Raw genomic sequence first — 27,198 nt, 5'->3', positions numbered from 1 at the left:
GGCTGCGGGCCCGTCCCGCCCCGTCCCGCCATGCTGCTGCGGGTGCGGGCGGCCGTGGCGCAGCTGGGGGCGGCGGCGCCGGGGGGGCGGCCCCGCGGCGAGCCCGGCGGCGGGGCCGGGGCGGCGGCAGGACCCCCGCTCTGCCGGCCGGCCTTCCTGCAGCTCAGCCCCGGGGGGCTCCGCCGCGCCCACGACCAGGCGGGCCGGGCCGTGCAGAGCCCCCGCCGCGGCCGCCGCCGCCTGCCCTGGAGCACGGGCTACGCCGAGTGAGCGGGGCGGGCGCGGGGGGGAGGGGGGGTGGGGGGGCCGCGGGGGTCCCTCGGGGGCTCGCCCGGTGCCCGCTGCCGGGACCGCTGCCAGCGGGTCTGCGCTTTCCCCCTCCCCGCGGGCGCCGGGCGCTGCCGTCGGGTCCTGCCCGGTGCCGGTGCCGGGGAGCTGGCACCGGGGGCGAAGGAGGCGGGGGCCCGGGGGGGAGGAGGGGGTCGAAGCCGGCTCGGGAGCGGGACCGATTCTCGCTGCGAGTTTCCCCCCTGGCGGGGGCGGGTGGGGGAGGGCCGGCTCTGCAGGCCGCCTGTGCCCCTCGGGCTGTCGGTCCGCTCCAGCATCCCCTGCTCAGGCCGAGCTTCCCCGTGTCCTAGCGAGCTTTTGGAGACGTCAGTTTGCCCCAGGAGATACTGGGGTGGGAGTACCCAGAGCAAAAGCCCCCCAGAGCAAAAACCACCCTCTGCTTTTCATCAAGGCCAGGCTGGATGGAGCTCTGAGCACCCTGGGCTGGTGGAAGATGTCCCTGCTGATGGCAGGGGGGTTGGAACCAGATGATCTTTAAGGTCCTTCCAACCCAACCCATTCTATGATTCTACGCTCGGCAGCAAGACTTCTGTTTCCCGAGACTTTGTTCTGCAAACCGCTTGAGCAGTCTGTGCCCAAAGAGCTGCTCCTGTTGTGTGTGTCTACAGCTTCCTCCCGTGAGCAGATTTTGCAGTTGGGACCTGAAAGCTGCTGTGCCAGCACAGGCTGTGAAAAGTTGATGTGAATCTTTTTGCAAAAGTTCTGGTGGTTTCATCTGCATTTCCCTCTGCCCTCTTCCTCCTCGGAGGCACGGGCTGAGAGGTGCTGGGTGCGATGGGACACGGACGAGGCTGCACTCCTGTCCATGAGTCCGGCTGGGTGCCTGTGCCTTGAGGCTGGTGTGGGTTTTCGGGCAATTCCTCTGCTGGGGCTGTGGTAGAGACCATCAGCAAAGCCACCTTCTCCTGGTCACCTCCCTCGGTGGGTGCCCGGACGGCAGCTCTCCCCTGGACCTAGCCATGCTGGTGGGAGTGAGTACTGCCGCTGGCCCCAGATCAGACCACGCAGCTGGTCTGGGACATCTCCTCGCCTGGGTGCTGCCGCCCCGGACAGGGCAGGAGCACCTGTGGGAGCAGCCCCGGGATGGGGGGCACGAACGGGGGTCGGGGGGGGTGCGGTGCTGTGCTGCGGGTGGGCTCTGCCGCAGCGTGCTGTGAAGGGAAGAGTCTTTATGCCTTGTTTGCTCCCGGCAGGGTGATAAATGCGGGGAAGAGCCAGCAGAACGAGGACCAGGCGTGCTGTGAGGTGGTGTTTGTGGAGAGGAGGCCCAGCCCGAGGGGCCGGCCGCCATCCGGGGAGCTGGATGGGGTGAGAGCTGGGGCGGCCTCGCCATCTCCCCGGGGATCCCCTCAGGTGCCGGGCTGGCTGCCTGTGCTCCCTGCCGGCTCCTGCCGTTGTCCCCGCCAGCCTGGGGGGGCTGCAGGCCCGCGTGTCCCGGTGGCGGCGGTGGTGGTGGCTGCCACGCTGGCCCTGTCGCGCCTTCCCTTCGGAGGAGCCGGCCGCCGGAGACGCGCTGCTGGCAGCGCGAGGTGTCTGACGCAGGGCTGGGCTCCAGCCAGGGGCCGGCGCGTCCCAGCACCCCGGGTCAGCTGCCCACATCGCTCCCGCCTGGGCTGGGACCCGCGCGCTGGAGGCAGAGCCCTGTGTCACTGTCCCCAGCTGTGACCCCGGCTGCTCCGCATTCCCCGGCCCGTCTGCTTCCTCGCAGGCTCGCTGAACCTTCCCGTCTCTCCCCGCAGGGCAGGAAGGGTTTTTATTTCCACTATTGGGCCCTGTTTGACGGCCATGCGGGCACCGGTGCTGCTGTCATGGCTTCCAAGAGGCTCCACCTGCACATCTGCGAGCAGCTCCGGGACCTGGTGGACATCCTGCAGGACCCCTCTCCACCTCCCATCTGCCTCCCGCACGACGCCAGGGCCAGCCCCGTGGAGCTGAGCCAGGCACCCCTCGCAGAGGATGACGGGGAGGTCCCCAACGATGCTCTGCCGCGGTTCCACCTGGAGAAAGCAGTCTCTCACGAGAGCCTGGTGACTGGTGCCATCGAGAACGCCTTTAAGCACATGGTGAGTGAGCCCCCGCCCGCGGGGACACCCCGGTACCCCCCGGGAGCATCCCTGTGCCGTCCATGTCTGCCTTGGGTTGACCCCTCTGGTGAAAGGCAGCTCTGCAGCGAGGAGGGGGCTGCAGGAGGGCTCACGGAGAGGGCACCACGACGCTGTCTGGTATTTGGGGGGTTCAGGATGCAGAGGCTTTGGGCTCTGGACCTGTGTGGGTGCAGAGGGCTTCATTGCACTTCGTTCCAGCAGTTCTAGCCGCTCCCCTCCTGTCTTGCCCTTCCCTGGCCCCCCCAGCGCTGCAGCCGCCCCGGGGCTGCCTGGGGAAGGTGCCCAGGCCCTGGCTGGCAGCCCCCCGCCCCCCCGGAGCACCCCAAGGTGCTGCCAGAGCAGACGGGTGCTATTCTGGCTGCTTGCAGCTTTGCTGGCTGGTGTGGGGCCAGCTGCCTGCCCTGCCCAGAGCCACTCTCTGTCTCCCCAGGACGACGAGATCGAGCGGGAGCGGGCGTCCCAGCGCCTGTCCGGGGGCTGCTGTGCCCTGGCTGCCGTCTACCTCATGGGCAAGTTCTACGTGGCCAACGCTGGCGACAGCAGGTATGGCCCTGCTGGGCAGCCCCCGGCTTTCACCCGGTGATCGGGGAGCACCCCGGTAGAGCAGGGCAGTGCCGGAGGCATGGCCGGCGAGGAGCACCCGGCTCCATCCCTGGAGCTGGGCTGTGCTGGGGAGGGCAGAGGCAGCAGGGCCAGGCAGAGCCTGCCCAGGCACGGTGTGCCCTGCTCTGATCTTGGTGCTTGCCCGGGGGGCTGCAGAATTGCCTCCCAAAATCTGGGACTTGCTCCCTTCCTTCCCTGCAGCATCCCGTCTGCTTCCCAGACGGCTCTGGATCACACCCCAGCCCCAGCTGCCGGGGCCGGCCTGCCGGTTGGGGAGCGAACGCTGCCCTCGGCAAAGCTTTCCAAAATTACAAGCCATTTTAGGACACACTGCACGCCCGTGGCCTGTTTCGGGAGAAGGACACACAAATCTACGTGCAGATGTTCCCGGGGGAGCTTGGAGCCCACGGCTTCTGGCTGGCAGACGCGTTTCCTCGGTGCCTGGGTGTGCTCGCAGCCCCAGGCACGGCGGGAAGGCAAATCCGCCTCGCGCTGGTCGGAGCTGCCCTGTGCTGGATGCCCTCAGCGGGGTCGGGCCGGCGCGCGCAGGCTCTGGGGAATTGGCTGAGACTGAGGACGCGCTCCCAGCCCGGGGGCAGAGGAAGGGGAGATCCTGCGTGCCTCCGCTTCTGGGTGCGGGGCCGCTCGTGGCAGCAGGGCCGGGCGCTGGCCGGGCGGGCAGGCAGCGTGCGCGGGGTCCCGAGGCTGTGACGGTGCCTCTGGGCCAGGGTCTGCCTTCCCTCCTCGGGCATCGGATGCTGCCAGAGCTGGGCTCAGCCGGGCCCTGCGTCCCTGGGCAGGACTGCAGGCAGGGCGGCCGGGCCACCAGCGCTGGGGACCCTCCATCCCCCCACGACCTCCAGAAACATCTCATAATCAGACTTTTATTTTTTTAACTTGTCAAACAACCAGACTGGCCCCAGCAGCGAGCCGCAGTGCTGACACTGGCTCCCGTGTCCTGCTGCTGGCGATTTCTGCCTGCCCTGTGTGCGGCTGCCCGGTTCGCCGCCTTTGTGCCGCTCCTTTTCTACCCATATCCTGTCCTTTGGTTTGCTTCATTCCCCTCTGCCCCACGCTTCTCTTCCATTTTCTCTTCCTCCCCACCCCTGCCCTGTGCTGGAGGGAGATGTGCCCTGCCTGCCCGGGGGCTGTGGGGCTGGGGGGGGGTCAGCTGTACCAGCCCCCCAGATCAGGGCTGGGAAGAGGGCAGGCAGCGGAGGGGAAGGGGTTGCACTGCCTGGGCAGCCGGGCAGGGAATCAGCCTGGAGAGCCGGGCTTGGCTCCCCACACCACGTCTCCTCCTCTCTAATCTCATCCTTCCATGTCTCATTGCAGGGCCATTGTCATCCGTAACGGGGAAATCATTCCAATGTCCAGGGAGTTTACTCCAGAGACAGAGAGGCAGAGGCTGCAGTTTTTAGTAAGAAAGACCTTTCTTCTAACCCCCTTCCTGCTGAGCCACCTCCTGGTCCCTGCCCAGCCTCCGCACTCCCGACTCGGTGGGGTCCTGGGGCCGAGGGCAGCTCCAGGGCTGGGACCTGCTGAGGGCACTTGTCCATCCCAGCCAGCTCGATGGGTCGGGGAGAGGTGCTGGGACGTGGGGGCATCTCGTGGCTGCTGGGGCCCTGGTTGCTGCTGGGTCAGCGTGAGGGGCCTGGGTGCTCAGCGTGGGGCCGGTTTGGTACGGTCGCATGGAGCCAGCTCGGTCCATCTCGTCCCGCTCCGGCGTGGGGAACGGGGACCATCGCCTGCCCGGGGTGGGCAGCGGGCTGGCTGCTGCGGTGGCCGGGAGGAGCGCGGCTCTGCTCGCTCCGAGCCCTCGTCTCTGCCCCGGCGGCTCCCCGGGGAGGCAGGGAGCTGGTGGGTGCCAGCAGGTTTCCAGCTTTCTTCCTGAAAGCTCCTGCCTGGCCTGGACAGCCCCCCTGTGCCGTGCAGGGAGACTTTTTAAGGTTACAAAGAGCTCTCTGACGGCGTTGGTGTTGGAGGAGGTCTCGCTGGCTTGCAGTGTGCTTGGAAAAACACTGAGGCATTTTTTTCTTGAATCTATTTTTGAGTGACCGAGAGGAGGAAACTGCTGTGAGTGGGATCCTCTCCAGCCGCTGCGGTGGGCAGGGGGCCAGGCGCACGCTTGCTGGGCTGCACCGTGCCCAGGCCGTGGTCAGGGCCCCCCCGGAGCGGGACGGGGCTCTCCGTGCCTCAGCACCGAACCCTCCTGTGTTCCCGAGGGCTCTCCTCCTTTCCTTCAGCTCTTTCTCCGTCCCTCTGTGTTTCCAGCGCTGTCCCTGTTCCCGTCCCCTGCACGCTGTGCTCCATGAGGCCCCGGGGCTGCTGGTGCAGCCCTGGACGGGGCTCTGTGCTGCTTGTCCCTTGTCACGGCCGCGGCTGGGACGCGGTTTCTGAGAAGACCCCTCGGCTCTTTTCCTGGGGCAGCTGCTGTGCCCTGTGCTGCGCCTGGGCTCCCGGGAGGTCACGGCTCTGACTCCTGGGCAAATTCCAGCTTCTCCTGGATTTCGCTGGGTTTGGATCCTTTTTGGAGATCCTTGTTTCCCAAAACTCTCCATGCAAAAGCGTCACCTTCCTGCCGGTTGGCATGGCTGTCCCCAGCTGCTGTCTCCCCTCTGGGCGCAGCTCAGATGGGTGGTTTGAACCTGCTTTGCCACCACGCGTCTGAGCTGCAGCAGAGCAGCTGATGTTGTCCCCACCTCAGAACGCCACCGCCGGGGTCCCGGCAGGCTGGCGGGTCCCGTGCCGCGGTGGCGGTGCCGGCGATGCTGTGCGGGTCCTGCTCTCCTGGCCCCGTGGCTGAGCCACCGCTCCGTCCTCGTCCCGCAGGCGTTCCTGAGGCCCGAGCTGCTGGGGAAGGAGTTCACGCACCTCGAGTTCCCCCGCAGGATCCAGCCCAAGGAGCTGGGGAAGAAGATGCTGTACAGAGACCAGAGCATGAACGGCTGGTAACCCCCGACCTGCGGGAGGCTCGGGGTCCCGCCACGTGCGGGACGGGGCTGTGGCACGCTGGGGACCCGGGTCGCGGAGAGGGACGCTGTGTCCTGGGCAGACGGGGAGGTGCTGGAAGCCTTCGCCTGCTGACACGCTGTCTCTGGCTTATTCTAACCAGGGCTTACAAAAAGATAGAAGAGGATGACCTGAAGTTTCCACTTATCTACGGGGAAGGCAAAAAGGTGAAGTGCTGTGGCAGGAGCTGTGTGGGGGTCGCTTCCCACCTGCCCTCGATGACTCGGGGGTTTCCAGCCCATTTTTGCTGGTGCTATCACCACTCCAGTGCCACCGATTCTCAGGTGGGCATGAGGTGGAGATGAAGTGGCTTAAAGCTTTCTTTTGGTTTCACCGTACTCCAGGCTCGGATGATGGCCACAATTGGGGTCACGCGGGGCCTGGGAGACCACGACCTCAAGGTGTTCAGCTCCAACATCCGCATCAAGCCTTTCCTGTCCTGCTTCCCGGAGGTGAGCCTGGCTGCTGGCTGCTCTGCACCCAGGGGTTCCTGTGATGGCTGGAGCCGGTCGGGGTGGCCGGATCCCCAGTGTGCCCAGTGCAGTGGCTCGGGGCATCACCAGCACTCGCCCAGGCTCTCCAGGAGCCTCCTTGGCCTCTCTGCCCCTCACCCTCATGTCTTGCCCCATTGCTTGCCAGGTCAGGGTGTACGACCTCACGCAGTACGAGCACTGCCCTGACGACGTTCTGGTCTTGGGTACTGATGGGCTCTGGGATGTCACCAACGACAAGGAGGTGGCCAGCGTGGTGATGGAGGTGCTGATGAGCTACGAGCCCAACGACCCGTGCAGGTGAGCTGAGGGTGGGCAGGGGGATGAGTGTGTCCTGCTCTAGGGCATCTTCCTTGCTCCTTGGAGCAGTGTTGTGGCCACATGTCCCTCTGGCGTCGGGGCTGGCGCTGCTCCGCAGCGTGCAGTGCTCCCCTGGATGCGCGTATCTGAGCTCGGATCTCTCCCCTCCAAGGGACCCTTTCCTGCACCTCTAGCTCCTCCAGCTGCTTCCTTGCCAGGGGCCGCAGCGTGCTGCGTCAGGGAGTCTGCAGGGTCTGGGGCCGCTGCTGAGCGCTGTGCTCTGCCCCCAGGTACACCATGGTGGCCCAGGAGCTGGTGCTGCGGTCCAGGGGGGTGCTGAAGGAGCGGGGCTGGCGGCTGGCCAACGACAAGCTGGGCTCCGGCGATGACATCTCTGTCTTCGTGATCCCTCTGGGCGGCCCGGGCAGCTACACGTGATGCCCAAAGACCCCGGGGCAGAGGGCTCGAGGCGAGTGGGACACCGGTGCTGCCTCGGGGCCCCCTCACCCTCGAGCACTTGTTTCCTGAGCCGACTGTGAGAAGAGTAAGGAACCTGGAGCCTCTGCCTGTGCCCCAGCCCCTTCCCAGAGCATCCCCCTCCCCCTGCTGCATCCCAGCCCTGGGCGGAGAGGGAAGGGCCTTGGACAGAGAGCGGGGATGGGGGTCGAGGGGCGTTTTTTGTGCTGCCACTTTCTTGATTGCTGTGAAAAGCCAAAATCCTCCCCGGCTTCTCGGTGCGTCCTGTGCCCCTCGCCCGGGGCCGGGCTGTGCTGGTTCCAGCGGTGGGGCACCCGACCTGGAGAAGCGTGTGCTTGCTGCTGCAATCGTCCTCTCCCCTCGCCCTGGGACACTTGCACCAGTGACAGTGAAGCTGCTGCGGGGGCTGGCTGCGGGGCAGGGCGGGCCGTGGCCTGGGGTGAAGCCCAGCCGGCAGCCGGGTGATGCTCAGCCCTGCAGAAGTCGGGCTGGGGGTGGTGGGGTGGTTGGGTGAGCCCCGCGACTGATACCCCAGCCTTGTGCTTGCCCTCTCCGGCCCGTCGTGGTCCTGCGTGGCCTTCGTCCCTGCCGCGTACCTGGTCTTGGTCCTGGGTCTGGGGGGCTGCGCGGTGCTCGGTCACTGGGCACGCCAGGAGCCCCTGGGGGGGAAGGAGCCTGTGCCACGGGTTCTGCCCCCTCCCCTCTCCATGCCTTCGATCCTGCTGTGTTTCTGGAGCCAATTATTTATTATTAGCTGGAGAGCTGAGCGAGAAAATGTCTAAATCCTTGCTTGGTGGGGGGAGTCTGTAGGAATATGTATCTGTTATTGCTGAGCAGCTCTGAGTTGGCCACTGCGGAGCGGCACTTGCACGCAGAGCAGCCCCGTTCAGCCGGGCTGAACCGCTCGACCGAGCTGCGCGGACCTGCTCGGCTGAGGGCTCGAGCCCCCCCAAACACAGCTTGGTCCTGACTGGTGGGGGGAAGGCAGCTCCCTCCTCCTGCCAAATATCTCAGAGCTGGGGCCGAGCAGAGCCGCAGCAGCAGTTGATGTCTGCACAGGGTCTTATTTTGCATCACGCGTACCTCCGACCTGCAGGATGCAGTTCCTGGACCTCGGCAGAGCGTTGTGTCCTCCCAGAAGGTGAGGGATGGTCCCATCCTGGCAGTGGGGTCGGGGGGGCTGCGCCGTGGTCCCGTGTTCGGGAGGGCTCTGTGGCACCGGTATTTGTGTCCTGCTGCTCTTGCTGGGTGCAGCCAGCTCTTGTCAAGTGTCACCTCTGGTGAATGTTGTTTGTCTCTCGTAATCAGCGAGATGTAAATAAACTGGGAGCACTTACCGGGAAGTGAAAGTTGCCCAGAGAGATTTTAACCTGCGGAGATCCGTGCTGAAGGGAGCAGGGGGTGATCCTGGGCGGGGGAGCCCGTCCTTGCGCAGCACTGTGTGTTCAAATAAAGGTTTTGCCACTTGCAATCCCACTGCAGAGTCTTCATTGCAGAGCTCCTGCAAAGACGACTCACCTAAAAGCCAATTAGCTCTAATTAATCTGTGCAGGCAGGCTTGGTAGCCAATAGGCCCAGGCAGAGCCATGTGAGCTGCCGTCCCTCTGCTCTTGGCACTGGCCAGACCCCACGGAGCATCCCTCCGGTGCCACGGGGAGGGGGAACCACCACGGGGCTGGCTGGGGTCACAGCCCCCCGGGGCTGGCTGGGGGCTGCAGGCGGGGGGTCACAGCCCCCCGGGGCTGGCTGGGGTGGGTGGGTCAGTAACCGGGCACAGGACCTGGCTGGCGAGCGCTGCGCGGGGCTTGGGCGGGGGTCAGAAACCAGCAGGCACCAGGCTGGCCCCCCCGGCCGCTCCCTGCCCAGGGGACCGGCCGTGTCACAGCCCCCCCGGCCGCTCCCTGCCGAGGGGACGCGAGGTCCCGGGGATGGGGCAGGGCCCTCGCACCGCGGCTGCGCCTGTGGCGGCGGGGAGCGGGGTGCGGGGGGAGCTGCCCTCCCCGCACAGCTCGCGGGGGGGGGGTCCTGGTGAGGGGGCGAAGCGCGGCCCGGGACGGCCGGCGGGAGCGCGGGCTGCGGGCACGGCCCAGGACGGCACACGCAGCCCTGGTCCCGCAGCCGGGACCGGGCTCGGCCCCGCTCCCGCCCCGCCCTCGGCGGGCGGTCCCCGGACGGGGCGGGGCCGCGGGGCCGGGGCCGGGGCCGGAGCGGGAGCGGGAGCGGGAGCGGAGCGGTGCAGCGGCGGGGAGAGGTGCGGGGCCGGGCTGCGCTCGGGGGGCTGGGGGGGACGCGGCGCTGGGGCTGCTGCGACTGGAGTGTGGGGTTACTGGTGGGCTGCGGGGTCGGGGCTGGGGTTACTGGTACTGGTGGGGTGTGGGGTCAGAGGTGGGGCTACTGGTGCTGGTGGGGTGTGGGCGTACTGGTGGGGTTGTGGGGTCAGAGCTGGGGTTACTGGTACTGGTGGGGTGTGGGCATACTGGTGGGGTTGTGGTGTCAGAGCTGGGCTACTGGTGCTGGTGGGGTGTGGGGTCAGAGCTGGGGTCTGGGGGAGCTGGGGTTACTGGTGCTGGTGGGGTGAGGGCTGTGGGGTCCGGGGTGCTGCTGGGGGAGCAGGATATGGGGGTGGGTGCCCCAGCCGGGCTGGGTGGGGCACAGCGGGACGGGATGGGATGGGACAGGGTGGGATGGGAGTGCCTGGGACGGGGTGGGGGTCCCTGGGTGTGGGGCAGGGATGGGTCAGCGGCGGTTCAGCCACTGCGGGGGGCCCGGGGCTGCGGGTCCCAGCCTGTGGGTGCTGGCCGGCCGGGGCTCCCCGCTGCCCCCCCGCCAGTGACTGCCCCGGGCCGGGCTGGAGGGAGAGCCCGGGGGGTGCTGCCCCGTCCCGCCATCCCTCCTCGCGTCCCCTGGCCCCAGCAGCGTCACCACTCACGGCCTTGCTTGCGGGGTGGCCGCTCTGTGTTTTCTTCAGAAAAAGGAAAAAAGTTCCCTTTGCTTACTGCTGAGCTCATTTTTAAACATTTATATTAGGGGGGCTTGCGGGGAGGAGAAGTAATTGTGCAATGTCTCCGGAGCGAGGGAGCATTCCAAGCGCATGACTGCGCGGCCCTGTGCCCCGTCACGGCCTGGCAGCCAGCTCTTCCCAGTGGCCGCCGAAGCCCCGAAATCCAGGCTGGGCCCCCGACCCCCGGGGCAAACGGCAGCGCGACCCCGGGCCCCTTCGCCGGGCGCGGGGGGTGGCTGGGAGCGGGGACCCGGCGAAGCGTTCGGGTTGTGCCAGCAGGGACGGGCAGGCAGCGGCTTCGGCTGTCTGCATCTCACCGAGGCCAGCTGCATTTTATTTTGTTTTATCCAAGTGCTTTTTGGTGTCCGGACGGTTTCCGTTTGGTGTGTTCAGCTCCTCCTTCCCAGCGTCAGTAGTGTGGCTGAAGGCTGCGTGGGGTTTTGCGGACCTTAAACTGAGCCCGTGTTCCTGACAGCCCTCCAGGGAAACGTTTCTTGAAGTGGAGAATAAGCCACGTCCCTGTCTTCCAACAGGTGATCGGAGCGTTTAACCAGGCTCTCCTGCTAGCTTGCTGTTTGCGCTGGAGAGGCGTAGTGACATGAAAAGTAAGGAACGCGTCAGCAAACGCCGGTTGGCCCCGGGGCGGCGCAGCCAGGCTGGCACGAGGGCAGGCGGCCGCTGCGGCGCGGTGCCGGGAGCTCTGCGCGAGGCGCTCGCCCTGCCGGGAGCCCGCGAAGGCTGTCGCATCCGCGGGAGGTGACGTGAGAGCGTGGCACGGTGTCCCTTGGACGGGGAGGTGAGGGCAGGCAGCCTCTTCCCATAAAGCTCAAGCGCCTGTGGCTCAGGCTTTGTTTAGGCTTTAAAATTCTTCTGTTCCAAGTTCCCGTCGCTGTTTTGCTCGTGGATGTTTGTGCGGGGCTCAGCAGTGCAAACAAGCCAGCCGCTGCCCCGCGCTGGGGCTGCGCTGGGGCGCGCTCTGAAGCCGGGCTGGCGCGTCGCGCCCGAAGGGTCCCTCACGACTTCGGAAAGAAATGGGTGAGATCCAAATGCGAGCGCTGAGCCTGAGCTCCGTTGCTGATCGCTCGGCACTGGGGTGTGGCAGGCCTAGGTCTTAGGACGGTGTCGGGCAGCTTTTGGCGTGAATGCAGACGCTTTGCTCCGTGGTGCGGGCAGCGGTGGCAGGCGGGGCGGGGGGGCTCGGCGCAGCGGGCGCCGGCGATGCTGCGGGGCCTGGGTCGTGCTCTGGGTGTCGGCGGTGGTCGCTGGGCTGGGCGAGGGCTGGAGGCCGGTCCCGTCTGTGCTGCGCGGAGCTGCTCGGCTCGGCCTGCCCGGGGGCTGCGGGTGCTGCCGGGCCAAGCCCCGCGCCGCTTCGCTCGCTGGAGGCTGCGATCCACCCGGGAGCCCAGGCTCTGCCCTGCCCGTCGCGTTTATCCTGGGCATTGCTCTTCGCCTCAAGCCCTTTCTGGAACTTTCTTCTGCTTCTGCGTCAGGGTCCCTCTGAGACCCGAGACGCTTCCCAGGACGGCTGTCGGGTGCTGCCTTGGCCGTGATGTCTCAGCGAACTGAATTCCCCCGGTCGCGTACCCGCGGGTTTTTATTTGAAGTTGACTTTCTTTGCCCTCGCACGAGCTGTGCCCGCAGGTCCCGCCGGCTGCGGCCGTCGCTGTGGTGCAGCACCGCCGCGGGGCTTTCTGCCGCTGGTGGAGGGACCCGTCTGCCCGGGTCGTTCTGTCCCCAAGCGCCTTCGGTCCCCTGCCAGTTCCCTTAGCGTGGGGACAGCTGGGGACACGCTCTTCTGGGGCTCCCTGCATGTGCCGCTGGGAGCTGTTGGTGGGGCGGGAGGAGAGCTGCTCCGGGGGGTGTGTGGGGAGACCCCCGGGCTCTGACAGTGCTGGTGGGGACCGGGGGCTGCCCGGAGCGGCTCCTGTTTGCCCGGCGGTGCCTCACCAGGCCCTGTCCCAAGGTGCCCGGCGTGCCGCGACGGCGGCCCTGTGCCCGCGCACGGCCATGTTTAGAAGTGGAGGCAGCTTGTCCTTGGCCGCGCGGGTTGGAAAGCGTTTTCTGTGTTCCCTGCTCGCGTTCCGTGCTGGTGGGATGCTGCGAGCTCCCGTCGGTCTTGTCTGCGTGCCGAGGGCGGGTGCTCTGGGGTTTTGAAATCCGGCGATGTGCCTCGTGGCTGTGAGCCCGCTCGGTGCCGCGTTAGCCCAGCTCCTTCCCAAACACGAGTTCATCGCAGCAGTCCAGCCGAGCGCTTGGTGCCTGTGCTTTGAACTCACTGGGAAGCTCAGCAGCGCTGAATCCGCAGCCATGCCAGGAAGAGCTGGGTCTGCTCCAAGAGGTGGTTTTCCTTCTGTGGCCGTGTTGCGGTGCCGGGGTCCGGGCGGGTGCCGGGGCTGCGGGCAGCGGGCTGGTTGTTCACTGAGTGACCGGGGAGCTCCGGGGCAGAGAACTGCTTTGTGCTGGTCCGACAGGCCGCCTGCGAGGAGGGGCTCGGTGGCAGCTCCGCAGGGCGGGAGCGCAAGCCCCCGTCTGCTCTCCCGTCCCTGGCCAAGACGCTCACGGGGCCGTGCTGGGGGCTGCGCCAGCGCTGCCAGGAGCCTGGACCCCGCTCCCTGCCCCGCTCCCCTCCGCTCGGCCAGCACCAGGAGCTTCGGTTTGAAGCAGGGCGTCTGCCGGGTCCGGGGGCTGGGGGGAGCTGGGGGTGTCCCCTGCGGAATGGGGGGGTGACCCCTGCGGAATGGGGTGTCCCTGCGGATTGGGGTGTCCCTGCGGATTGGGGTGTCCCTGCAGAATGGGGGGGTGTCCCTGCAGACTGGGGTGTCCCTGCAGAGGGGCTGCTCCCAGCACAGCTCCAGCTCTGCCAGCCCAGCCCTGCGCAGGCTCCGGGGCTGTGCCTCTGGCCAGGGCTGTGGGCAGAGCAGGAATTCGGCTGGTTTTGCTGATGGGTGCTGTGACGGGTCCAGCCGGGCCGGGGCCGCCAGCAGCAGCGCTCGGGAATGTCCGAGTGGAACAAAACCCCTCTGTGGGCTCCAGGAGCCCGAGCCGCACCGGGGAGGTTCGCTGAAAGATTTCTGTCCCTAGCTGGAGTCCTGCTTCAAAGCGTTAACATCTTTCTCTGCCGTTTCCTGAGATCCCGTGGCAGGGGACGGAGGCATCCTGCTGCCAGAGGAATTCCCCGGTTCCTGCTCGGCAGGAACTTCACATTTTGAGGCACAAAGCAGGGAGAGGCCAACAACGCAAGGGCTGTCCTGGAGCCCCAGCTGGTTTTGTGGCGATGGCTTTAGAATAGCTGCTTGGAAAGTAGAACAGAGCAATTTGGCTTCAGTCTGCAGTTTCTCAGCGTGCTGAGGGAGCTGCCTGCTCAGGACTAGGCTGGTGCCATCGGCGCGGGCACTGCCGCAGCGGTGGCACGGACTAAACCGGCGGCCGTGCTGGTGTGGCTGCAGCCGGGCGCCGGAGCCCTGCGGGGTTTGGCAGTGCCGCTCTGCGGGAGGTGCCGGCACAGGGCTGCTGCTCCCTTTTCTTATCTCTGGATGAGCAGGAGGCATCTCCAGTGAGGCACCCATGGTGCTGCGCACGCCCAAAAACCGCGGCTGCTGCACGGGCCGGGCTGGGCACCCTTTGCTGTAACTCAGGGTGGCTAATGCTCGGCGGTTTAAAATCTGAATTTCCGTGTCTGATGTGGGCGACTGTGTCCTTTTAGCCTTTGGCCTGCTGGCAGTTGTTGTAAAGCTGTCCTCCTCCAATTGCCTCCATGTTTTCCACTCTCTTTTATCCACTTGCAATCTGGGAACAGCAAATTTTACATCAGACACCCCCGTCCCAGGGACTGGCCTTGTCCCACTGAGCGAAAGAGCATCCCCGGGCACGGGAGCTGGTGTCTCCCCGCGCAGAGTGCCGCCGGCATCTGGCACTGGTGCGGGCTGGCGCGGGGAGCGAGGGCACGGGCAGGGCCAGCGCAGCCGGGCACCCAGGCACGCGCTGCTCACAGCCTCCTGGCCCCGCTCGCCTGCGTGCACCAGCTCTGGGTTAGTAATGGGCTATTTCTGGGCCACTCTCGTGAGTAATGGAATGAATTGTGCTGAGATTTTGGGTGGGGACAGTGCCTCTGCCCACTGAGTCACCGCTCGGCATCACGCTGGGCTCGGGAGCTGCGGGGCCCGGAGCCGTCCCCGGTCAGGGTGGATGCTGGAGCCGTGGGAAGGAGCTGTGGCTGCGGTGACTGCTCGGTCTGGAACACCCACGGGATGGGGTGTGGGCAGGGGGGGAGCTGGCATCGCGCTGTGCCGCTCCGGGTGGTTGTGTTTTGGGTGCGATGTCGGCAGGCTGGGCACAGGCAGGTCTCGATCTCTGTCTGGCAGCGGGTGTTTGTCTGCCCGCGCGTCCGTCGTTCCTCGCGCCGCAGACGTGTCTCCTTCGGCGCGTGGGTTAGAGAGCAGCGCGTCCCACACCGCCCGTCCTCCTCCGTCCCGCTTCGAGACGCCGAGTCGCAAAGCAGCCGATCGCGTTTTGCTGTGGGCGAAGGAACTTTCTGCCGGCCGGATTCGGGTGAAACCTTTCTCCCTTGTGCACCCGCCACGCGGTCGGCAGGGCCGTTTAACCTGAGAGCTGGCGTGGTCCCCGAGGCTGCCTGTCCTGGGGCTTGGGGGACAGCCCTGGTGACAGCCCTGGGGGGGTTTCCTCGGGCAGGAGCTCAGCAGTGACCTGCTCAGGGTGCAGCTGCGAGGAGCTCTTTCCAGGCTGCTTTTGAAATGCGAGTCAGCCACGGAGTCCAATTTCTTAATCCTTCCTCTGCGGCTGGTTACGGAGCAGCCTTACGCGGGATTGTTCCTCCCTGTTCTGGTGTCGCAGGCTGCGGAGGTGATGGCCGCGGGAGGGGACGCGCGTTGAGGCTCGGTGTCAGTGCCCTGCGTGAAGCCGGCCGGGTCATCCCAGTGTCCGCTCCCAGCGCTTGCGCTTCCCGCACGTTGTTCCTGCCGACCCTCGGCTGCGTCGTCCCCCAGCCCGCAGAGCCGCCTGCGCCTTCCCGGGGACGAAACCCTGTGCCGTCGGCGTGCGTCTTGCGCGGGGTCTCTGCAGGGACGGAGCTGTGCCGTGCTGCGGGCGCGTGGGGAGCGGGTCGGGCTCCGCGGACCGAAGCGCCTGGGAAGCCGGCGATGGGAAAGAGATTTGGGGCCCGAGGCTGGGGGGTGCGATCCCCCCCCGCTGATTTTCTCATGCCCCATTCAGACGCCATGGCACGCGTTCCGCGGCATCATCCCAGCAATTCCCAGGCTCAGCTGCAGTCTCCTTTTGCAACTCGGGCGTGCGAAGGCGTGGGTTTCCTGGCAGGGCTGCATCCTTTTCACGTGGGACGGAGAGCAGCCTGCTTTACTGCCGGCTTTGGCTCGGTGTGCGGAGTGGCGGCTGGCAGCCTTCCCGGTGCCGCTGCCGGTGTCGGCTCTCAGCGGTGGTGTGGCAAAGGCTCCTTCATCACACGGGCTGGGGCCGGGCCGGCCCGGTACCGAGTGCCAGGTCGTGCTCGCCTGGATCTCCGAGAGCTTGGCTTGGCCCGTTCCAGCTGCTGAGCGGGTTGTTTGGGAGCCAGGGAGCGTGCCCGGGTGGAACCTGAAGAGTTCATAAATCTGGAATAAAAGCAGTGGGTGTGTGCCGCTCCGAGGCTGTCGGCCGCGCCACGTGCCCGGGGTGGTGGCACAGCGAGGAGGGGTGGGATGGCCGCGGCGGGAGCCCGGCTGCCCGGCCGGGGGGAGAAGGCCGAGCACGAGGTCCTCGCTGGGGCTGGGCCACCAGCGTGTCGGGTCTGCTGGCCACGGCTGCAGTGCCGGCTGCGAGTGGCTGCAGCCGGGCTGGTTCGTGCAGTGCCGGTGAGCGCGGGCTGTGTGCGGGAGCTGGAGCCGTGCGTGGCGGGGGGCCGGGGGAGCCTCCGTCCTGGCCGCTCGCGCGGGGCTGTGCCCGGGGGCCTGTGTCCGGCACCCTCCCGCGCAGTCGTGCCAGAGACTCTGGGGGGCCCAGGGGGGCTGGGGGCAAGGGCTGCCCGCGGCTGCTCTGTCCCGCTCACCCGCTGACGTCCCCGCAGCGATGGCGGCCATCAGGAAGAAGCTGGTGATCGTGGGAGACGGCGCCTGCGGAAAGACGTGTCTGCTGATCGTGTTCAGCAAGGACCAGTTCCCCGAGGTCTACGTCCCCACCGTCTTCGAGAACTACATTGCCGACATAGAGGTGGACGGGAAGCAGGTGAGGAGCGCGCGGGGTGCCCGAGCTGTGCCCGTCCCCTCGCTCCCGCAGTGCCGCTGCCCGGCGCTGCCGCCTGGGTCGGTCCGCACGGCTCGGTCGCACCCGCGGAGCCGGGGCACCCCACAGCTCCCACGTTCCTGGGTCACCCTGCCGCAGTGTGAGGAAGACCGTAGCTGTAGCTGAGGCAGGCGAACCCGCTCGTTCCCGGCGTGCCGAGCCTTCGGCGAGCTGCTGCGCCGTGTCCCTCTCCCCTCCCAGGTGGAGCTGGCCCTGTGGGACACGGCGGGACAGGAGGACTACGACCGGCTGCGGCCCCTCTCCTACCCGGACACGGACGTCATCCTCATGTGCTTTTCTATCGACAGCCCGGATAGCCTCGGTAGGGAGTGAGGGGGGACGTGGGGCAGGACTGGGTGCTGCTGCTAAACCCCCTGGGGTCTGGGAAGCCCCCGTGCCACCCCTCTGGGGGGTTGAAGTTCCTCCCCTCCGTCTCCTGGCTTTGCGTGCGCGCCAGGAAGATGCTGGGAACTTGCTGGCTTGGTGGAGGTGGTGGGAGAGGAGGATGCTGTGGGGTCAGCTCCCCCTTTCCTATGGGAAAAGGCCAGCGCCGGTTCCCTGGGCTGCGAGGAGGCAGGGGGGGAGCAGCCCCTCGGCTCAGGGGGGTCCACGTGTGCTCGTTGCAGAGAACATCCCCGAGAAGTGGACGCCGGAGGTGAAGCATTTCTGCCCCAACGTGCCCATCATCCTGGTGGGGAACAAGAAGGACTTGCGGAACGACGAGCACACGCGGCGGGAGCTGGCGAAGATGAAGCAGGTGGGGACGGCCCCGGTGCCGCTGCCTCGGCCGGCGACCGGCCTCTCCCCGCGCCGCCTCGCTGGGGCTTCGCTGTGCCGTGCCGGATCCTGGCGCGAAGGGCTGGGTGCCCCAAGGGTGGTCGCGGTGCTTCTGCTGCCGTTTTCTGGCGGTGTTTCCAAGCCCTCTTTTTAATGCTTTCTAGGAGCCGGTGAAGCCGGAGGAGGGGAGGGACATGGCCAACAGGATCAATGCCTTCGGCTACCTCGAGTGCTCGGCCAAGACGAAGGAGGGCGTGCGGGAGGTCTTCGAGATGGCCACCCGTGCAGGCCTGCAGGTCCGCAAGAACAAGAAGCGCAGGGGCTGCCCGCTGCTGTGAGCACCCGCGGGCGCCGCGCTGGGACGGAGCGCTGGCAGACGGCCGCGCCGGGACCTCGCGGTGCCAGTACCTGCCCCGACCCCCCGCACGAGAGCGGCCACCCAAGCCTGTGGGGTGTCCCTGCGTGACCCGGGGCCGCGAGGGGCCAGTGCCGTCAGTCCCCGCTGCGCGCTGTGGGCCGGGCGTTGGCGTAGCTCCCCGTGCCGCCCCGGTTTGCACCGCTCTCCCTGGTTTCGCCTCTCCCGTGGGGACGGCCGTGGCGTTTGCTCTCCCTCGCCAGCCCCAGGCGGGTGCCGCAGAGGCGGGGGGTGCCGCTGGCTGCTGCCTGCAGCTTGCGTGTGGGGTCTGCTGGGGTCCCTGCCCACTCCCCTCGGCCGTGCGGGCAGCACGCCCCAGCGTTTCGCACAGCCGTGCCCAGGCAGCTCTCAGCCCGTCTGCGTGCCGGGCCGGGCGCTGGCAGAAGGGCTCTGCGCCGGGACCCGCGCTGGGGCAGCGTCTCTGCCTTCATCGGGTCTGCGTTGGCCATCATGGACTTGGCACCAGTAACCTGAACTGTGTAATTGGGAGAATAAATGCAAACTGGTATTTCGGTAGTTGTAACTCTGCGTGCGTGGCATCCTTCGGGCAGTCCCCTGCGCTGGGCTGGCGGCTGCCTGGGGGCCGAGCCCAGGCGCTGCAGGGTGGGGGGCTTGCTCGGCCCCCAGCCCCTTTTGCTTCAGCTGCTGGTGCAGGATCAGGGCTCGTCCTCACGTGCTTGGCTGAGGCCCTGGGAGCAGCTTCCGTGAGACGTCCCCGGTGTGATGGGTGCGGCACCTCCTGCAGCAGGTGAGGGCAGAGCTGCAGCAAGCCCGTTCCTGCTCCGGCAGCCCCCGCCGTGGCAGCAGCGCCCGGGACTCGACATCAATACAGCTTTTTTCTCTAAATATTTATTTCAGGGAAACAAAGTGAGATGTGCCTGCGCGGCCGTGTCAGCTCTCGGGCCAGAGCCTCGGACCTGCGCCCGGCCGGGTCCCTGCCTGCTGCCCGCACCCCGGTCACCCCCCGCCCAGGGATGCTCTTCGGAGGCTGGACTCTCACCGAAGGAATTCATCGAGCGGTGAGACCAGGCAGAGAGAACTGGCTTTCCACAGCCGTATCAAAATCTGTTTAAAATGGAGCGCGGTCCCAGTGCAGCGCTGGCGCGGTCCCGCTCTGCGAGGGGAGGTGTCTGCCCCGGTCCGTGCCGGGCTCCTGGCTGGCAGCAAAGGCTGGCAGGACCCAGGCGGGCTCAGCCCCGTCCCCGCAGGGGTGCAGGGAGCACCCCGGGGCCAAGGTGGTGGGGAGCAGGCGGCTGCTGCAGGCTGGGGGCAGGCTGGGGGGGGCTGGAGCTCCTCGGGGCTTCTCCTCCTTCCCGGGCGGGTTTCCTATGGAGAAACCCCATGGCAGAGCCGGCCGCCGACTCGGGAGGGGACAGCAGCCCCCGAGTGAGGCCGTGCGCTGAGCCCCGTCCCACTCACTGCACGGGGCAGATGCTGCTGGGCTGCCAGGAGAGACCTCCCCGTGCCCCTCGCGCACACGAGCCCGCAGCCCGGCTCGGCCCCGGTGCCGCGCTGCTGCGGCAGCTCCCGCCATCCCACCTGCGCGCTACTCGCTGAGCTGCAGCGCGCCGAGCTCGGCGGCGAGGCCGTCCTCCGCCGGGCTCTCGTCCTCGTACGGGTAGCCCGTGTAGCCGCCCTCCTCCCTGCAGTACCGGAGGAACCTGGGGCACAGAGCGAGGGGCGCGGGCAGGAGGTGGCACGGGCCCCGCTGCCGCCATCGCGCCGGGCACGGCCAGCAGCGTCCGCGGGCGGCAGGGCCGCGGGTGAGCATCGCCGGTGGCAGGGCCGCGGGTGAGCATCGCCTGCGGCAGGGCCGCGCGTGGCAGGGCTCACCTCTGCCAGTGGTGGTCCTTGCTGAGCACGGCCGGGTTACCCACCACGATCAGCAGCGCCTTGGCCCTGGTGATGGCCACGTTGAGCCTCTGTGAAGGGAACAAGAGCGAAGGCTTTTGCCCCCTCGCCAGCCCCACCGGGGCGCGGAGCAGCTCTGCCTGCCTGCGGGCGCCGGAGGGGAGCGGGGCTGCCAAGGGAGACGGGTCTGCTCGGGGCAGCGCGGTACCTTGGGGTTCTTGAGGAAGCCCAGCTTGAACTTCTGGTCGAGCTGGAGGTACTCGCTGCAGCTGCGCACGGTGGAGATGAGGATGACGCGCCGCTCCTGGCCCTGGAACTCCTCCACCGAGCCCACCTGGGTGGGGGCAGCAGTGAGGGGCTGGGGGGGTCCCTCTGCCCACGGAGGGGTGGGCTCCTCTCCCCCTGCACCCAGGACTGTACCTTCAGCAGGCTGATGTCCGGCAGCGTCCGCAGGACGGGGTCCAGGGAGGTGACGGCTTTCTGGATCTTCTCCACCTGCGGGATGGATGCAGCACGGTCCAGCCACCCCCGAGCATCCTTGCGTGCCGGCCTCAGGGCTGCCCGACCATCCCAGTGCCCCAGGAGGTCTCTGCCCATCCGTCCCAGTGCCCCGGGAGGTCTCTGCCCGTCCCCTGCCCGCAGAGCCGTGCCCCTCACCTGCTTCCTGTAGGGAGAGATGATGCCGACCTCCTTGGGCGAGACGCTGGGGCAGCCGCCCCGGCCGCGGCTCTGCAGCAGCTGCCTGAGGTAGTGGAGCAGCACCTCGATCTCGGCCGTGTTGAAGAACGAGGGGCTCTTGGCCTCTCTCCGGTCCTCCCCGCGCACCCCGTGGAAGATGATGGGGAAGCCCTGGGGGTGGACAGCGTTGGGCTCTGGTCCGCTCGCCCCGGACCCCCTCCCTCCTGCCCCCTCACTTTTTTGGGAAGCTCCTCCCAGGCGCAGTACAGACTCCGGACGTCGAACTCGTCGCTCTCGCAGGCCTTCAGCTCGCTGTCGTAGAAGAGCTCGTTGGGGATCCGCAGGATGGCCTCGTGGGACCTGGCGGAGAAGGACAGTGCCCCGGGCAGGTGCCACGCAGCCCCAGCACCGTTCCGGGCACCGTGCCTGGGGCAGGCTCGGGGGAGCGGGAGCCCGGGGCACACGCACCGGCCCCGCAGCGAGCCGCCCGCGGCAGAGCGGCCCCATCGCTGGCCCCACCTGTAGTTCCAGAGCAGTTTGGTGACGAACTGCGGGTCGTATCCTCCGCTCGACTTCTGGTACAGCGCGTTGTGCAGCATCAGCCTCTCCAGCAGCGAGGTGCCTGCGCCCAGCGAGACCCCGTGGCTCCCCGCGAGGCCGCTCGCCCCCCGCCAGCGGCGCTCCCACCCCTTGCCCCGCTCACCCAAGCCGTGCTCGATGGCCAGCGGTGACCTCAGGACGGGGCCCAGCTGCTGGGGGTCTCCCGCCAGCACCAGCTGCCCCCCGTTGGGGTTGGTCTCCTGGTCCATGGCAGTCAGGAGCCCTGGGCGGAGGCAGAGCTCAGCGGGGGTCCCCAGGCCCCGCAGAGACGCTGGTCCCCGAGATGGCAGCCGGGCAGCGCTCACCCGCAATGGCGACCACGCTCTCCGGCTCGACGGCCTGGCCGCACTCATCGATGAAGACGTGGGAGAAAAACCCAGCGGGGAAGTTGGCTGACACCAGCCTGGGAGAGAGGTGAAGCGAGGCTGCCTCAGCATCCCTGCCCCGGCTGGCCGTCCTTCCTCCCCTCGCCTTCATCCTCGTCCTCCCGCAGAGGAGTAGTGCCCAGCGACAGGACAAGGGGCAACGGGCACAAACTGAAGCAGAGGAAGCTCCAGCTGAAGATGAGGAAGAACTTCTTCCCTCTGAGGGTGACAGAGCCCTGGCCCAGGCTGCCCAGGGAGGCTGTGGAGTCTCCTTCTCTGGAGATATTCCAGACCCCCCTGGACAAGGTCCTCTACAGCCTGCTCTGGGTGACCCTGCTTCGGCAGGAGGGTTGGACTGGGTGACCCACAGAGGTCCCTGCCAACCCCTACCATTCTGTGATTCTGTGAGGGGTCCCCGCTGCTGCCCACCCTTCTCCGCACCCCCTCCCCGCTGCCCCCCAGTGCGGTGCCCTCGCTGCCGGGGCACCAGGCAGCCCCGGGCCCACCCGCCGCGGGTGGCGGGGACAAGCCCAGGTCCTCCGACCTTCCCGCTGTCACCAGCGTGGTGATGAGGATGCGGTAGCGCCCCAGGTGCTCCTTGCTCGGGTACACGTAGCAGCTCTGCTCGTTGTCCCAGTTGCAGCAGGGCTGAAACACAGGCGTTTGGTGGGATCCCGCTCTGCCCAGGGACCACCAGCCCAGCGTGCCACGGGGTGCCGGGGCGGAGGGGCAGGGACCTACCCTGATATCGGCTGGCACCTCCTGGTAGCTCCTGGAGCTGGCGATCAGCCTGTAGACGCTCTGGGGAGCGATGTCCTTGATGAGGCGCTGGCACAGCAGGTCTGCGGCACTGTTGGAAGGGGCACAGGCCAAGATCCGGGCGTCCTGGAAGCACGTCCATACCTAGGAAGAGGTGACGGCACTGAGCCCCCCGGGCCGGGGCGGTGTTAGAGATTGATTATAAAGATTGATGATAGAATAGAATAAAATCATAGAACTAGAAGGTATACTCAGCTGTGTAGACACAGCTGTGTTAAGAAACCATACAATCGGTGTGTTGCAATTGGGATAAAAATTAATTGAATGGATTGTATCTAATAGAATTAATTAAAGAAGCCGAGACGACCCTGAAACCAAGCAAGGCCTGAAACCAGCGAGGGAGAATTCTACGAAGACAGAAAAATAGAAAGAACTTAATAAATGATGTACCCAAAGGAACGGAACGGTTGCTTAGGAAACTTCTGAAGATTCTGGCCTTGATGTAATCGGTTTAATAAATGTCTATAAACTGGTCTAGAGAGTTAGGTTTTGCCACTCACTGAGGTGATGGCCCAACTCTGAGTTGTGAATGAAGCAAAACCTGGTGTAACCCACTCGTGTGAGGATAAAATTTTTAACAGGTGGGCAGCGATGCCCGGGGCTGGACCTGGCCGCCGGCCGCTCACCTGTTTGATGGCCTCCACCATGGTGACCGTCTTGCCGGTCCCGGGGGGGCCGAAGATGAGGTACGGGGCTGGCCTGGACATCCCCGTCATGATGTGCGTCACGGCTCTGCACTGCTCCGCGTTCGCCTGCAGCTTGCGGTCGAACCACCTGCGGGAGCAGCGGCTGAGCACGCCGCGACCCCGTCCCCGTCCGTCCCCCCGTCCCCTCCCGCCCCGCGGGCGCAGGGGCTCACCGGGGCTGGAAGGCGCCCGCGAAGAGGGACTTGTGGCAGGAGACGGAGGGGAAGAGGAGGCTGGACAAGCCACGCTGCATGGCCAGGGCTGCAGCCCGGTGCTGGACCTGCAGCGGCAGCCGGCTGAAGGTGAAGGTCACGTCGAACCTCAGGTTGTTCACAAACTTCTTCTGCAGCCTGGGAAGAGGCGGTGTGAGCGGGGCACGGGGACGCTCCCCACGCCCTCCCTGGCCCTTCCCAGCCCACGCCTGGCCTTCGGCGCGTCCGAGAGGGGCTGCCGGGGCCCCGCCAGCCCGGCCGGGGCTGGACACCACTCACTTGGAGGAGAAGCCCAGCCTGACCTTCTCCAGCTCCACGCCGTGCACGTAGCCCTTGTACTGGACGAGCAGGGAGCGGTCCCGCTCGCTGCTCAGGTGGGTGAAGAGGTGGTCCCCCTTCAGCACGGACGGGCGGTTCTCGGCCACGCCGGGCACCTGTGCCGAACGGCCGGCGTGATGCCGGGGACCCCGGCACCCGTCCCGCCCCCCCGACTGCCCCTACGCACGTCGAGGACCAGCAGCGCCCTGTCCTGCACCATGGGCACGTCCTGCATGTCGTAGCGTCGGATGTCCACCTCCATCTGGATCTCCTCCAGGTGCAGCAGCAGCTGGAACTTCTGCTGGTAGTTCCCAGCCTGCAAAGGGGCCTCCAGCAGCGACCTGCGGGCAGCAGGGACGTCACCGTGCCCCGGGGACACCCTGGCCAAGGGGCAGGGGGTGGGAGGCGTTGCCCCCGATGCTCACCGCATGGCAGCCCAGCTGGAGCTGGCACTGGTACTGGGTCCGAGCAGGATCGTGTCCTTGAGGCTCTTTGGGTACTGGTAGGTGCGCAGAGGGATTTCCCTCTCCAGTTCGTTTTTCAGGGAGCTGGTCGGAGGGGACAGGGACTGCAGGGCTGGGCTGGGCTCCCCCCGAGCCTGCACCCACCTACAGCCCTGGCAAGCAGGGCGTCCCCAGCCCCGCTGTCACCAGCCATCACACGGGGACGACGCGCTGTCCCATGGTGCCGCACAGACGCGTCCCAAGAAGCCGAGCCTTGTCCCAGTCAGAGACCTGGGCGCAGGCTGGCAGCAGGTGACCCCGCCACGTACCTGTCAGGGGGGATGCCGTCCTCGGTGACGACGGTGACGGGGCGCCGGAGGCTGGCCTGGTAGGGCTGGAAAGGCGCCGAGGGCCCCAGGTCCTTGGCCAGCTGGCTCTCGGCGACGGCAGCGATGTAGCGCCCGATGCTGAAGGGCTCGCCCGGCTCCTTGGTGAACTCGAAGACCACCACAGCGTGGAAGTACCCGTTGCAGGCGGTGAGGCACCGCACCCGGACGGGGTACGTGCCGCCTGCGAGACGGAGAGGCGAGAGCTGGGGCCCGCGTCCCCTCCAGCGGGGCAGGGCGCGGGGCGGGGGACGGGGCCGTACCGGGGTGCAGCAGCAGGGGCTGGCCCTGCGTCGCCCCTTGCTCGTCCGTGAAGGAGAGCTCCCGGGACGGCTGGCGCGGCTGGCACCGCCGCAGCGTCACCGCGTCGGCCCCGCGGTTCTGCACCAGCACGGTGACCGTCCGGGGCTCGCCGGCCACCACCGGGAAGCGGATGTGCCCGTTGCCCTGGTCGTGCTCGGAGACGATCTCCACCCCGTGCTTCCCACAGACGAACTCAGCCCTGCGGGAAGGGGCGGTCAGGCTGTCCCTGCCAGGGCCGGGGTCCCCAGGGCTGTGCCGGGGCAGGCGTGGGCAGGGTGCTGCCGGTCGTACCACTTCTTGGCACGGCCCTGCGGCGCTTGCGGACGGGAGCTGGGCTGCTGGCCTGAGGCAGACGCGGACGCCAACGCCTCTGCATTCGTTCTGGGTCTCCAGTACTGGTCTGCCATCACCACGCGCCTCTTCTCCTGCGAGGAGCCCCCAGCGTCAGCGTGGCCCCAGGGTCCAGCCGGGGGCTCCCAGGGCACCAGTCCCGGTGGGTGCAGGAGCCGCTGCGCTGCCCCAGCCCGGGCCCCCTCACCTGCTTGAAGTGCACCGACTGCCCGTGCACCTGGGCCCGGTGGGTGACCCTCAGCGCGTACAGGATGCAGGAGAAGCTGGGCATTTTTGTGTCAGTCCTGCACAGACAAGAAGAGGTTTCTACCCTGGGCTGCCAGGGGCACAGGCAGCTGAGCAGAGGCGAGCGCGAAGGGATGGAGCGAGGGGCACTCCGTGACTCCCCTCTGCACTGGGAGAGGAAGGACGGGGGCTTTTCACTGGCCCCATGCAAATCTTACATCCCTACAGGATGCAACTGCAAATCCATGCTGTGGCACAGCTGTAAAGCTGTGCCACGGCCGTTCCAGCTGTGCCACGGCTTCGCTGCCTGGCTGCGCAGTCCCTGTCCCTGCCAGCACGCAGGCGGCAGTGGGGCAGGGTCTGTCCCCGTCCCCAGATCCCTCAGCGGCTGAGCCGGAGCAGATGGGAGCTCCTCCAAGGCAGGGGCACGGTGCTCCTGCCAGCCGTGCCTCCCCAGGCACCCGCACCGCTGCTCCTGCCCCCCGGGGCACGGCCCGCAGCCTGCGGTGGGCTGAACGCCGGCTTTGCCAATGATTAACAGCGGTGACGCTGCACAGGGACCAGCGTGGCCAGTATCAGCGGTGTGAAGCGGGAAGCGCGGTGGGCAGCGGGTGCCCAAGGCTGTGCCCAGGCGGCTGCCGGGGGGTCCCTGCAGCTGGGGAGCACCCCAGCAGAGGTGCGGCGAGATGGACAGGCTTGGGGACACACAGCGCTGGTGTCCAGAGGCAGCTCTGCCGCTCGCTGTGCCCACAGCCCAGCGGGACACGGGCTGCCCCAGCCACGCCACGCTGTGCCCTCCGTGCCCGGGGAGATCGGAGCCCCCACCTGTGAATTTAACCGGTCCAGGGGTCTCCCAGCTGCTCGGAAAGCGCACGCGGCCCCATCCCACCCAGGCAGCTGGTGAAGGAGACCCCTGAAACACCCGCACACCCGGCTCCCCGACAGCCCCCGCCGTGCTGGCCGGGCAGTGGGTGCTGCTGGGGGGGGGGGCGGGGGTCCCGGTGCTGGTGGGGGTCCCGGTGCTGGGGGGGGTCCCGGCTGTGCCCGAAGGCTCTCACCTGCCCCGAAACTCCTGGGTGTAGATGCTGCGCAGCGCGTCCCGCCGGCTCTCCCGCTCCCGGCCCGTGTCCCGCAGGAACTGCACGAACTGATCCCCGCACCGCCGGGCCTCGGCCACGGTGAACCGCGGCATGGCCGAGTCGAGCCGAGCCGAGCCGAGCCGGGCTGTCCCGGGCTGTGCCGGGGCGTGCCGGGCTGTCCCGCGCTGTCCCGGGCTGAGCCGGGTTGTCCCGGGCTGTGCCGGGGTGTGCCGGGCTGAGCCGGGCCGTGCCGGGGCGTGCCGGGCTGTCCCGCGCTGTCCCGCGCTGTCCCGGGCTGTGCCGGGCTGAGCCGCGCCCGGGCTCGCCCCGCAGCGAGAAACGAAAGCGAAAGGGGCCGAGCGCCCCGCGGGCCCGCCCGCCCGGGACCGGGGGGGTCGGGAGGGCCGGGGGCGGCTCTGCCCGGAGCCTGGGCCCCGCAGCCCCGCCGCATCGCCCCCGGCCCGGCGAGGGGAGAGCCCCGGCGGGGGGCATTGCCCCGGCTGCCGGCGGAGGGGCTGGGGTGATGGGGGTCCCAGCCCGAGACCCCGAGGGGTGCACTCGGGGCCGGGGGGGCCGGGGGGAGCTGAGCGGGGTGCCCAGGGTCTGGCCGGGCCCCCCGGGCCCGCAGCCCCGACACCGAGCGCCCAGGGAGGGGGCGATGGCTGCCGTCGGGGCGGAGGGGTGCCCAGCTGCGCCGCATCTGACGGCGAGGGGCGAGCGCCGACCCGGCTGCTCTATAAAGAGGGCAGAGCAGCGGTGGGAGCCGGGTCCTGGCTCTGCTCCTGGTTGCCGCTGCTTTCCCCCCACCCCAGCCCACCTCGGGAGGACGGCGAGCCCCGGCCCCGCACCCCGGGACGGCTCAGGGCGCTGCCGAGCCCAGCGCGGCCCCGCGATGCCGGGGTAAGTCTGCTGCTTCCCCCCCGGGCCTGGGGGGCTGCTCCGACCGAGCGCCGGTGACCTGCCGCTGGCTGGAGGGTCTGGCAGACCAGGGTCGTGTGGGGCCCCTTGCAAGCTGGGGGAGGGCTTTGGGGCTTGAAAAATTGGGGTGTTGCCTGTGGAGAA

At 67.8% G+C, this 27,198-nt stretch overlaps 3 protein-coding genes across 7 annotated transcripts; 2 read left to right on the top strand and 1 right to left on the bottom strand.

Annotated features, from left to right (window-relative positions):
* Positions 1–30: 30 nt before the first annotated feature.
* On the top strand, positions 31–8,812 carry PPM1J (protein phosphatase, Mg2+/Mn2+ dependent 1J). Its single transcript, XM_075443095.1, has 10 exons — positions 31–266; positions 1,542–1,656; positions 2,088–2,411; positions 2,884–2,996; positions 4,392–4,476; positions 5,889–6,007; positions 6,172–6,235; positions 6,413–6,520; positions 6,708–6,859; positions 7,150–8,812. Exons 1-10 carry the CDS (start codon positions 31–33, stop codon positions 7,295–7,297), a joined length of 1,464 nt encoding a protein of 487 aa, XP_075299210.1. The 3' UTR covers positions 7,298–8,812.
* Positions 8,813–9,533: 721 nt separating this feature from the next.
* On the top strand, positions 9,534–18,752 carry RHOC (ras homolog family member C). 4 transcript variants are annotated; one of them, XR_012766209.1, is made up of 7 exons: positions 9,564–9,587; positions 10,690–10,870; positions 16,414–16,571; positions 16,830–16,950; positions 17,230–17,385; positions 17,570–18,568; positions 18,679–18,752. XR_012766209.1 is itself a non-coding variant. In XM_075443148.1 (5 exons), exons 1-5 carry the CDS (start codon positions 10,936–10,938, stop codon positions 17,741–17,743), a joined length of 591 nt encoding a protein of 196 aa, XP_075299263.1. In that variant the 5' UTR covers positions 10,871–10,935; the 3' UTR covers positions 17,744–17,834. The 4 variants fall into 4 exon arrangements, 1 of the variants encoding a protein (XP_075299263.1); XR_012766208.1 differs by lacking the exon at positions 10,690–10,870 and having other exon boundaries at positions 9,534–9,587; XR_012766207.1 differs by lacking the exons at positions 9,564–9,587; positions 10,690–10,870 and adding an exon at positions 10,871–10,942.
* Positions 18,753–18,996: 244 nt separating this feature from the next.
* MOV10 (Mov10 RNA helicase) lies at positions 18,997–26,423 on the bottom strand. 2 transcript variants are annotated; one of them, XM_075443141.1, is made up of 22 exons: positions 26,116–26,423; positions 25,020–25,116; positions 24,773–24,906; positions 24,442–24,680; positions 24,122–24,362; positions 23,775–23,897; positions 23,537–23,690; positions 23,311–23,465; positions 22,993–23,169; positions 22,760–22,907; positions 22,056–22,217; positions 21,859–21,962; positions 21,255–21,352; positions 21,053–21,172; positions 20,869–20,971; positions 20,586–20,709; positions 20,329–20,520; positions 20,092–20,166; positions 19,880–20,005; positions 19,654–19,742; positions 19,360–19,481; positions 18,997–19,146 (listed from the first exon to the last, which is right to left on the bottom strand). In XM_075443141.1, the coding sequence occupies exons 1-21, from the start codon at positions 26,247–26,249 to the stop codon at positions 19,367–19,369; spliced, it is 2,910 nt and encodes a 969-aa protein (XP_075299256.1). In that variant the 5' UTR covers positions 26,250–26,423; the 3' UTR covers positions 18,997–19,146; positions 19,360–19,366. The 2 variants fall into 2 exon arrangements, with proteins under 2 accessions (XP_075299256.1, XP_075299258.1); XM_075443143.1 differs by lacking the exon at positions 18,997–19,146 and having other exon boundaries at positions 19,393–19,481; positions 19,880–19,940.
* Positions 26,424–27,198: the final 775 nt, after the last annotated feature.

This window comes from Opisthocomus hoazin, chromosome 25 (genome assembly GCF_030867145.1).
Source record: "Opisthocomus hoazin isolate bOpiHoa1 chromosome 25, bOpiHoa1.hap1, whole genome shotgun sequence".
Taxonomy (NCBI): Eukaryota; Metazoa; Chordata; class Aves; order Opisthocomiformes; family Opisthocomidae; genus Opisthocomus; species Opisthocomus hoazin.
The sequence above is the reverse complement of the archived record's forward strand: the minus strand, read 5'-3'. Positions and strand labels throughout refer to the sequence as shown.